Source organism: Ursus americanus, chromosome 13, assembly GCF_024610735.1.
Source record: "Ursus americanus isolate L20-20 chromosome 13, mUrsAme1.1.p, whole genome shotgun sequence".
Lineage (NCBI taxonomy): Eukaryota > Metazoa > Chordata > Mammalia > Carnivora > Ursidae > Ursus > Ursus americanus.
Window position 1 is genome coordinate 21,619,871 of NC_142139.1, and position 12,487 is coordinate 21,632,357.

The 12,487-nt window shown below is 34.1% G+C and overlaps 1 protein-coding gene across 9 annotated transcripts in view; it reads left to right on the forward strand.

The window, feature by feature from the left end:
- C13H4orf33 (chromosome 13 C4orf33 homolog) overlaps positions 1-12,487 on the forward strand; it is a 153,174-nt gene that overhangs the window by 2,945 nt on the left and 137,742 nt on the right. For 7 of the 9 annotated variants that reach the window (XR_006779885.2, XM_045798976.2, XM_045798979.2 and 4 more), the window contains exons 2-4: positions 838-1,057; positions 5,836-6,025; positions 10,359-10,419. Coding sequence is in view for 8 of the 9 variants with exons in the window: in XM_045798976.2 (XP_045654932.1) it covers positions 5,845-6,025; positions 10,359-10,419 (242 nt within the window). In the remaining variant the exon portion in view is untranslated. The remainder of the gene's footprint in view (positions 1-837; positions 1,058-5,835; positions 6,026-10,358; positions 10,420-12,487) is intronic. The other 2 variants (XM_045798981.2, XM_045798982.2) reach the window with 1 other exon arrangement.

Genomic DNA, 12,487 nt, shown 5'->3' on the forward strand with positions numbered 1-12,487 from the left:
GTGCTAGGATGAGTAAGACTGAACCAACCAGAACCATGTGGTACATCTCCAGGACACTTAACCGTATCTTACGATCTCAAGGATCAGTTAGACTATTCTGCCTTGCAGTCTAGTTTTTTATAGGAAAAGCACTTAAGAAACATGCAATTTTAATGATTCCAAACAGAGAAATATTTTCTTTTTTTAAATTATTTTTTTTTAAGATTTTATTTATTTATTTGAGAGAGAGAGAGAGCATGAGCCCGGTGAGGGGCAGACGGAGAAACACTCTCCACAGAGCAGGGAGCCCAGTGCAGGACTCCATCCCAGGACCCTGGGATCATGACCTGAACCGAAGGCAGACGCTTAACTGACTGAGCCCCCCAGGCACCCAAGAAATATTTTCTTTCAGCAAAACTGTGTATACTTTAATAATAACAGCTAATCTTTTCTGAGTGTTTACTACATACATGCTAGGCACTGTGCTAAATATATATATACATATAGATACATTATATATATGTACCTCCACTTATAAAATCCTTTTTACAGTAATTTGCTGATGATCATAGTTGGAAAGTGCCTGAATTGAAATTTGAATCTAGGCATTCCAATGTCACAATCTTTGACCACTATGTATATGCCTCCCAGTAGTGTAATATCATTTACATTTAGGGTAATATTATTTACAGCCAGTGTAATATAATTAATTTACAGTTTTTGCTTATATTGCCAGATAGCCTTTAGTTACATTAATTATTGCTGTATGTGTTCTGTTGTAATCTTATGATTTACAGTTCATTTTCAGATTGTTACACGGTATTTGTATTACTGAATTACCCTTCCTTCTCCTTCTAGAAAACCACTCAAACTTCAGTGGAGTGATTAAAAGTTCAGATATTCTCTGGCGGTCCTTCTACATTTTTCTTTCCTGCAAAAACCGGGAAAGTCAGCTTCGGTCTTCCAAGCCCTGCCCCCAGGATGTGTAGGCAGCTGGGTGGAGCCTAAAACTGAGCCCTCTCCAGTCACCCCAGCAGAAAGCAGCGAGCTGACTGTTAAGAAGGAAAAAAGCTTCCCGGTCTGTGTTCTCTTCTTGTGTTTTCTTTTTGTTATGCATTGTTTCCTCTGTCATTACTTGCACCTTCGCCAAGTCTTATTAGCTTTTTCCTCTGGTAACTTATTTTTCAGCTGCTTCTTCTGCTGGTACAGTTTACTCCCACTTTCTGGCTGACTTCCTCATTTCTCCGTATTTTAAGTAAGTGGGCAGGGGGCAGGTAGAAGAATGTAAACTGAAAAATAATTATTGTCGGAAACTAAAGAACATTTCGTGAATAGAGGAATTTGGAAATTTTCCTTGTAAAACGTTCTGTTGAGAAAACATCTTTTCCATAACTTCCTTTAACCTTGTGGAACATTTTTCGTCTCCTAGGCACTCAGTGCTCTGCGGTTCTGTGTTTGCTTTCTCTTCATTTCCTTCTAAAGCCCTTTCCATAGTACAGACAAGCATGAAAATAATTTAAAAATTGTGACTTTCTTTGATGAAAGAGTGATTTGAAGAATAGAGGTTAAAATGTGGAAAAACACATATTAACAATAAACATTTTTTTAAGAAAGTCTAAACAGCCAACATCAAAATTGTATTAACAGGCTGGTGATCACTTTGAATGAATATATTTCTTCAATAATATTCCCAGTATTCGTTCTGACATTTAAGATATGTTCAGCATATATAATATAGAGAAGAAGTATATCACATGCTCTGAGACATCCAGCCATAAAATGGACTTTAAAAAATATTTTTAAAATTTTTCATTTATTTCTTAATAGTAATGTGTGTCTATCATAGTATAAAATACAGGTTTTTGTTTTTTTTTTAAGTAATAACAGTTGAAAGTAAGCCTCCCTTGCTCTCTTGACTCAAGCAGATAATTCTCTCAAAGGAGGTAACTACTGCCACCACTGGTTTCTTGTATATGCTTCCTGAGATAGTATATGCATTCACAAGCATATATGCAAGTAGTCTTTTTTAATAAAATAAATTCATACTTTTTGCACCTTGCTTTTTTTCACTTAACGTATTTTAGATATATAGAGAGAGCTGCTTCACTCTTTTTTAGCAGCTGCATAGTATTTCATTGCATAATATAGGTTAAATTCCTTACCAGTCCTCTACTGATGTGTATTTAAATTGCTTATGATATTTTGTAATTGTAGACAGTGTTGCAGTGAATATCTTTATACTTATATCATTTTGAATATGTGCAGGTGTAATAACTCCTAGAACTGGAATTATTGAGTCAAAGGATATAAAGATAGATTTTTTGTTTTGATAGATTTTGAGGGATTGCTCTTCACAGAGACAGTACCAGTTATGCCCCAACAATAATATGTGATTGTTTTGCAGTGTCCTCATTATCACAGCATGTTTTCAAGCTTTCCAATTGGCGAAAATACTAATTTTTTCTTTAATTTGCATTTCTATCATAAGTGAGGTTGAACATTTTGCATTTACTTTCTGTCAACTGTTTTTCCCCCTTTTTTCCATTGGGATATTGATCTTTTTCCTTACTGATTTCTAGGAGCCCTTTAACATTTAAGAAGTTAGTTATTTGTCTGAAATACAAGTTGGAGATATTTTTTTTTACGAATTATCTTTTGATTTTGTAATGATGGGCTTTTTTTGGTGGGTGTAGGCAGACTTCTGTTTTCAGTTTTGTTATTTTTATGCAGCCAAATGTATTGCTCTTTTCTTTTGTGTCTTTTGGGTTTGGGGTTATATTTTAAAAAGCTTTTTCTACTATAAGATCATCTTTAGAAATTCATTTTTTCTTTTTTAATATGGTTTTTATGTGTAAATATTTTATTCATTCAAAACTTAGTTTGGTGTAGGGATCCAATCTTATTAAATTGGAATACAAAATGAACTGATTGATAATACACCTAGTTGGTTTAGCTACATGAGCCCTAGTTGGTAAGCTACATGAAAATCATCCCTAACACTCCATAGGCTTATACTTAATTTCCCTAACACCTGGTATGGCACCCAAAACAAGTATAAACCTTTGATAAACTAAATTGAAAGGAAGTTTCTAGATATATTACCTTAGTTACTTACCATTGTTTTGGTTGAAAGAGAATGGTACCATGAACACAGCTCATTTCTTTTGCACGAAACCTTAGAATCATGAAATTTTGGATCCAGAGACTAGGATGATTATTCACTTGACAAATAAATAATAAGTGCCTATTACTTACAGGCATTCTAGTTGGGAATGGGGAGACAATAAATGTCATGTGATGTAATGCTGTGAATCAAAACAGAGCAATGTATGGGCAGTAGAGAATGACAGGAAGTAGAGCAGGGGATGCACACTAGCACAGGTCACAAAGGACATTGACAGTTGAATTGTCTTTACTTCATATGAGCACATGTGCAAACAAAAAAAATTGAGAGATAGTGAGAATTAAGCTTCAGGAGACAGTTCTAAGTATCCCCGGGGAAGTTGAAAGGAGAATCAGTTGTTTCTGTCTGGATCTGGGTTATCTTTAGATTACATTGTAAGCTAGTGGGCAGGACTATACTTTTTAGGTTATTTTTGTTATAAATTTTATGCACGCTTGGATTAGCATGAATGTTCTTTAAGCAAATTAACAAATTTGTCATTCTAATAGGAAACTAAAGCCATTTTATGCAATTAAAGCCACAATTACATTCTACCCTTAGGCATGTCAGCCATGGCACTCCTCCCTGCTGATGGAAGTCTAGTCAATATTTTTTGCAGTAATTTCAAACACTGCTCAAAAAAATCAGGGAAAAGGGCGAGTCGAAAGTCTTGAGGTACCACTACTTTATACTCTCAACAAGGGTAGTTCTGCTTTTATATTTATTTTTTTCTTAACAGGTAAGATTACATTTTGAATTAATTTAAAACTATAAATTACACTTCACTGTGACCACAAGACCCTCCACGTGTGCCACTTTTAGGATCAAATCACTGGATATGGTTTAATTCCATTTAGACGTAGGGATGATTGCTTGGAAGAGCTAGGAGTTGGAAATTCCTTGCTGGAAACCCACTGATTAGGATAGGGATCCTTTTAATGTGTGTGGAATTTTTGTAGATATGGAGGTTCTGTGGAGAATGAGTGAATCTGCCACTATCATCTTGATTTATTCTTATTTCTTCCTATATGCTTCAAGATGATGCTTGTTAGTACCAAAATTTGGGATAGAAGTTTATCCATTTATATATGAAGAATGTGCCTTGATATTTCGACTAAAGAAAAATCAGTTTTTATTGAGGTATTTTATTCCATATAAATCAGTACTAAATTCTACAAAAAAATCAATCAATTTATATGGTCTTATCACTCATTGAGCTTATTTTAATAATGAAGACTATAAGTGGCTGAATATATCCTCTTCTCAAATACTATTAGTTGCAAATGGGTTGTAACACCAGAATTATTTTTTAAAATTTTTGAGGTTATCAATTAAAATTTGTTAGCATGTAGTGAAAATTAGGAAGAGCTACATACTTTAGAAAAAGGTTTTCAGAGATCTTGGATTCCTGTGTGCCATAGATCCAAATATATAATTTTGGATCTCCCAATGATTGGTACCTAGTAGGTACTCAATATCTATTCATTGAAATAAATTTATCCAAAACTTAACAACTTTATTATTTGCAGTAAAAATAACATAAGAAGCAAGGAAATGCATTCAAAGACTAAGGGAAATTAAAATCTGGAAAGAGCATCATTACTAATCAAGATTATCTTCTGAACATGACATAAGGATCTAGTGTTTGGGGAATCTACCACTCTTAAAATAAGGTTTGCATCTCCTTGCAGATCTCTCTTTATCTGGGAAAACATGGCTTCCATTTAGTTCAGTTTCATGATTTGCCAATCATGTGACCTTGGACAAATCTGTTTCTTCATTTGTAATGAGGATAGAAATAGTTCCTCTGCAAGTTTTTTTTTTGTGTGTGTGTGTGAAATTAAATGAGATAATGTTTATAAAATGCCTGATCCATAGTGTTTAATAAAAAAATGTAATTGTATTAATATAATGCTATGTATGCCCATTTAATCCTCAGAGAAAAAATCTAAAATCAAATACTGCTTGTATCAAATGTATTTAGTCTATTTCAAAGTTTAAATGATAAATTCTGTTCCCATTTTTCAATTAGAGAGAGGGACTAACCAAACATGTGGTCATTTAACACGTGAAATTTCAACAATGGAAGCAGCTAAGAAAATCTATACCCTGAGACCAAGGAAGACAATATTAAACTCTACTAACCTTGAAATGGTTGGAGCACCCACTGCCTAAAGCAACTCCCACCCTAAAAAGAAAGGGTTTTAACCAAAGAAACAAGTGTTAGCGGCAGTGCTTCTGCAGATTTATAGTTATTTTTTTATCAGATTGAATTTTATTATAAAGATTTTGATTCCCAAAGGATCCAATAATTCACACACCTGCACATTTTAGAAGAAAAGACAAAAGATGGCATAGAAGCTCATAGTGTTTATAGTCATTAAGTATATGAACAGTTTCTTTGGTGGACTTAATTACAGTTTTTAAAAATGATTTTGATATACTCTTTACAAGGTAACTTGAGCTGGATCTAGACTTAGTTCTAAAGCTTTTAGGATCCAATTACCTATTTTACAAAGAACTCCTGTCCATGGTTTGCTGTAACACAAATGGCCTATTGACTCTCAGAACTGTGTTCTTGTCACTCTGCTGCCTTCCTGCCTGCTATCTGGCATTGAAATTTTCATTTCATTTCCAACTAAAGGAAACATTTGTATATTGTTAAAAAGTTTGTCTTAATTTTTTTTCTTTAGAGTCTTCAGATGGATTTTAAAATTGAACACACTTGGGATGGTTTTCCAGTAAACCATGAGCCAGTGTTTGTCAGGCTGAATCCAAGTGTTGGAGGAGTGATGATGAAAGTTAGTGCTCCATTTTTCAATGATCCTCCAGCCCCACTTGGAGAACCAGGAAAACCTTTCAATGAACTGTGGGATTATGAAGGTAAGTGGAAATACTGTATTTTATTGCAAACATAAATCTCTTTATAATAACCTCTCCTAGAACTATTATTATATCTTGCTGTAAGAAAGTAAGTACTCTTCTGAGCAACTGACATGCTCAGTTTCTTCCATTCTCTACCAATCTCTCATTCTAACTTTTTCACCATCACCTATGTGACTTCAGCTATATAACTAAACAGTGAAAAATGGCAATTACAAATCCAGATTTTAAAATTGCTGCCATATTTCTTTCCTTTACTTCTGATACCTATTTTAAGAAGAGTTCAGCATTTCTGTTTTGTCTCTAAGTATCTTCAAATTGCCACTTTAACCTCGTAAACCTTCTTTGTGGAAGTTTGGGGATGCTTTACTTATTATAGAAATACTATTAACTTCAATACGAAATGTAGTTTTTATTTTATACTGGCAATTAATCTCACATGTCAAATGAAGGCTAATGGACATGCCATAAAATTACATTGTGCCAGGTTTGGTATATGATCCCCTTCTAATGTATTGTAATTAAGCTACCAAATTTATCTTTCTGAAATACCCTTTATGATTCTATTCCTCAAACTTATCCCTGAGATAAAGTTCAAACCCTTCCTATAAACTTTCAGAGTACTCATGAATTGGGCTATCCAATTCAATCAAAAGCTCTTTTTAAATATAACGATGTTACATTAGTTTCAGGTGTACGACATAGTGATTTGACAAGTCTATACATTATGCTATGCTCACCGCGAACGTAGCTACCATCAGTCTCCATATAGCACTGTTACAGTACCATTGACTATATTCCCTATGCTGTGGCTTTTATCCCTGTGACTTATTCATTCCATGACCAGAAGACTGTATCTCCCACTCTCCTTCATCCGTGTTGCCCATCCCCCTACTCTCTTCATCCCCCACCATTCCCACCCCTGGCAACCATCAGTTTGTTCCCTGTATTTATGGGTCTGTTTCCAACTTTCGTTTACTCATTTGTTTTGTTTTCTAGATTCCACATGTAAGTGGAATCGTATGTTAACAAAAAGCTCTTGACTTCTGAAAGGCTAATGGTCTTACTATCCATGCATATTCTCACCCATGTACATTTTCTCATTCTATTCCCCCCCAATGCACTTAGTTCAAGGTCTAATATAGGTTTCATTTCTTTAGAAAAACCTTTGATAATTCCTGTAGTCCATACTAACATCTGTATAGCATGCATTTGTCAGTGTTAATTTATCATATGTAAAATGTATGTTATCTTTTACTGATACAAAGCTTGTATATATCAGCTACCTACTGGTGTAGACACTAATGTGATTTATCTACTAGAGATACTACAGACACCAAACTCAAGAAATCCTAAACTCAGCTCATCCACTTCTCTCATAAACCTGCCTCTTTCCCCAATTGCCAATCACTGTAATACATCAATTCACTAAATAGAGAAATATGAGATCTTTCCAAGATACCCTTTTCTCTCACTTTCCATATTTGGATTTATTTAGAGTCCTGTCAGCTTCACCTCCTAAAATTTTCTCTAATTTAGTATCTCCTCTTCATCCATACCATCACTACTATAGGTTAGGCCTTTATGATCTTTTACCCAGGCTAGTCAAAGCATCCTTAATAGTTGGTTTCCCTTAGGTCCATCCTTCACTTAGAAGCCAGAGTGATCTATCTAAAATGAAAATTCAAACTCATAATTCAGATCCTTACAAACCTTCTCAGGCTCTCTGTCCTCATAGGATACTTTCACCCTTCTTATTATGATCTCTATATAAGATTTTCCATGACTTAGCCATTATTCTCTTTGCAGCATTACTTCTTTGTGCATTGAAATGTTTGCCTAGGAAGACTGAACTGCTTGTAGTTCTTTAAGGACGATATTTCCTAATCATGTACATTTGATTATACTTCTCTCTCAACCTGGAATGTCCTTTCCATCATTCTTCCCCCAAATCCAACTCATCTTTCAGGGTGGAACTTAGCACCCTCTCCAGGAATCCTTCACTAAACCACTTTTTTGAGCTAAGTGTCTATTTTCTTTTTTCATGTATAGCAGCAACCTCCTTCCCTTTTGATATTTTTATTAAGAGTATCCACTTTCAGGGCACCTGGGTGGCTCAGTTGGTTAAGTGTCTGCCTTTGGCTCTGGTCATGATCCCAGGATCCTGGGATCGAGTCCTGTATCGGGCTCCCTACTCAGTGGGAGTCTGCTTCTCCCTGTCCCCCCTCCCCTCTCGTGCTCTCTCTCACTATCTCTCTCTCTCATAAATAAATAAAATCTTTATTAAAAAAAGAAAGACTATCCACTTTCATGTCCGATTAGATTGTAAGCTAATTAAGGTACTCCCAGAATTTGATACAGTGTTTAATACAGAGAAGATGCAAAAATGATCTTAAGATGATTATGCAAAATAATAATTAGAAGATGTGTTAGAGTTCTCTGGAGAAACAGGGCTGAGAGGGAGAGGGAGAGAGAGGAAAAGAAAGAAAGAGTGTGTATGTATGTGTGTAGAGAAAGAGAAAGATTAAGGAATTGACTTATGCAGTTTTGGAGGCTGGCAATTAAATAATCCGCAGGGTAGAGCAGTAGACTGGAGACCTAGGGAAGAGCTGATACTCCAATTTGAGTCTGATGGTGTGGTGGCAGAATTCCTTCATGGTCAGGGGAGGTCTGTCTTTTTTTCTGTTAAGGCCTTCAATTGATTGGATGAGACTCAGCCACATTATGGAGGGTAATCTGCTTTACTAAAAGTCTGCTGTTTTAAATGTTAAATCTCATCCAAAAAATACCTTCGCAGAAACATCTAGAATAATGTTTGACCAGGTATCTGGGTACTGTGCTTAAAGTTGACACACAAAATTAAGCCTCATGGAAACATTCTAATTCATTTAGGTAAAAGACTTAGAAAGGGACAGGACTCTGAATTGTTGATGGAACTGTATCTGTATCTTAGATATTTTATTATAAAAATAACACATGGAAAACTGGAAACAACATAAATGTCTATCATAAAGGATTATGTGAATAAATTATAACATTCTATAGGAGAATACTATGCAGTAATTTAAAAGCATTGGGTTTTTATATGCTGGAAAGTTTTTTTGTGAAAAAGGAAAGTTGTAGGCAAGTATGATTCCATATTTATTTTTAAAAATCCATGCAGGTAAAATAGGTTGTAGAAGGACAGAAAAGGTCTGACAGGTTTTAGAGCAAAGTGTGAAGAAAAGGACTTTGACTTTTTACTTCATATGTGTTTGTATTGTTATAATCATTTATAAGAAATATATATTACTTTCATAATTAAATAATTTTTAAAATACAACATGCTCAGAAAACTCCAGGAAGTTGTAAAGAGAAGAAAAATCACCTACCTGTATTTCTTCTATCAGAGATAACCAGTCATTTTTTGTGTGTGTATGCATACTTTGCAGACATCTAGACATAGGCACATATGCATATTCTTATTCCGTGTACATTTAGTTATTTTTCTGCACCCTGCTTATCAAATATCATGGATATCTTACCATATCAAAAGAGATTTAACTGTATATTTGATTGTAATGACTGCGTTATAGTCTATTGCATGGAATGTATAAATTCCATAATTTATTTAACAGCTCTCCTGTATAATAGGAGTTTTATCATAGGAGATAACCATGTAGATCATTCCCAATTTTTGAGCAATACTTTGATGAATAGCATTATACTTACTTTTCCCAATTGTCTGATTATTTCATTAAGATAAATTCTTAGAAGAAGATAACTGGTTCAAAGTCTGTGTAATAACATTCATTTCTTTAAGAACCTCACCCAACACTAGGCTTTATTAATATTTCTAACAGGACAATCTGATATGGGAAAAATTGATGATATATTTTCTATGTATTTCTTCTTCCAAGCAATGTGTATTTATTTGCTTTTCCCCTTTTCCTATGAGGATAGAATTATGGTTAAAAATAATGAGTTACCATATGATAGCATGGAGGACATTAGGAGAAGGAAGGGAAAAATGAAAGGGGGGAAATGAGAAGGGGAGAAGAACCACGAGAGACTGTGGACTCCGGGAAACAAACTGAGGGTTTCAGAGGGGAGAGGGTGGGGATGGGTTAGCCCAGTGATGGGTATTAAGGAGGGCACGTATTGCAATGAGCACCGGGTGTTATATGCAAACAGTGAAATCATGGAACACTACATCAAAAACTAATGATGTACTGTATGATAACTAACATAATAAAATTTAAAAAATGAGTTAATTCATTTTATATTCTAAAAAATTATTTATTATTGAAGTAAAATTGAATTTCTTGGTATGTCTTATCTCTGTTTTCAAAAGTTGTGGAAGCATTTTTCTTGAATGACATAACCGAACAGTATTTAGAAGTTGAACTTTGTCCGTAAGTATAAAATTTTTTCTAACTCAATATTACATAATTTGAATACAGTTAATTTCTAGTTATAAATTATATGGTTCATGGTAAAATCTCAACCAAAAGGAAGAATGCTAATCTGATTGTATATAATTCTTTATTTTCAAGTAAACATAAAACATATTTTATAAATGCTTGAAAGTATTACAATGATATGGGGCGCCTGGGTGGCTCAGTCGTTAAGCATCTGCCTTCGTGGCTCAGGGTGTGATCCCAGGGTTCTGGGATTGAGCCCCACATCAGGCTCCCCCACTGGGAGCCTGCTTCTTCCTCTCCCACTCCCCCTCCCTGTGTTCCCTCTCTCGCTGGCTGTCTCTCTCTCTCTGTCAAATAAATAAATAAAATCTTAAAAAAAAAGAAAGTATTACATTGATATTATTTTCAATTTACTAATGTGGCTGGTTTTCTAATAAATTGAAAGATTTTTTGTTAAATGAAAAATCATTATAAATAACAGAAACTTTCTCTTACTCTTCTGAAATTTGCATCATTATGTATTGGCTATTCAGAAATAAAGGGAGATACAGATACAATGAATTGAACTAGTTTCTTTTAGAGAATTTCTTTTTTTTTTTTTTTTTTTGAAAGATTTTATTTATTTATGTGACAGAGAGACAGCCAGCGAGAGAGGGAACACAGCAGGGGAGTGGGAGAGGAAGAAGCAGGCTCCCAGCGGAGAAGCCCGATGTGGGATGTGGGACTCAATCCCAGAACACCAGGATCACGCCCTGAGCTGAAGGCAGACGCTTAACGACTGCGCTACCCAGGCACCCCTCTTTTAGGGAATTTCTTAAACAACTAGATTAAACTTGAATTTTATGTATTATATAATTATATATTTATGTATTCTTTCCTTTATTCATCATTCATTTATTGAGTGTATACTATGTCACTTTGTATTCAGTGTCAGGGATAAAAATTAAATCACACTGTTTTTTTTAGATTTAATAAAGATATTAACCTTGGACTCTTGTTCAAATTTAAACAGTCCTTTGGGAACCCTCTTTACCTTGTTGGCAGTTTTTTCCTATATGTCTGAAAAAGTAAATTTATGCCTACCTATCATCTACATATAACAAATTTTAAATTAGTAAAATATTGATTAATGAAATATTTCTTTGTATTGCCATTATTCATTTTAAGTGACCTTTAACTACCTCTCAGTATCTAATATCCAGTAGCCTCTGTCCCTTTGTAGGGTGGGCAGAGTCCCAAACAGTTGATTTAAATGAGATTTTAGATATCATTTTCTTTTCCCTTAGTTTGATTTCTTGCTAATTCTAATGTGAAAAACATAGCTGTTCACAATTATATTTTTGAGAATAATCATATATCTTTGTGTGTTACCTTTTAACTAACATGCCAGAATCTTTTATTGCAAAATATGATTTAACTGTAAGAAAACTTCAGCTGTTGTATGATTATTTTCATCATACAGGTGAGAAAGCTAAGGCAAATAGGTTTATAACTTATCTAGAAAGCAGTTAAGAACTTGGATATGCTAGAATTCTAGTTTTATCCTTAGTTTTAATTTTATTAGATGATAATATCAGTTTGTTTTCACGAGTGATGACTTAGTAGTAGATGGATAGGATAATTAGATTCTCTTTTATTTTAAAATAATATGATAACCATTATGTATAAAATTAATAATTACAAAATATATTTTTAAGTTAAATTATTAGTAAGTTAAAAAATCCATAGAGTAGTTTGGTTTCATATATTACGGGACAGTTAATAATCAAGAATCATGGTTTTGCTTCAGGCAATCAACTCCTGTGACAGTTAATTAACTTCTGGGAAAGCAACATGAAGAATATTGTTGTTTTAATTTGCAAGGACTTTTATTCCTCTTAGGATATTCTTAAAGTTGCATAGTAATAATAAAAATAAGCAGAGAACTTGTAAATAATACTTGTCTTCTGTTGGAATAGTTTATTGAAGGGAAATCCTCCCTGAAAAGCTCACAACATACCATCTGAGGAGAAATATCTAGTCTTTTCCACTGACAGTAAATTTGCTTCATCTAACTACT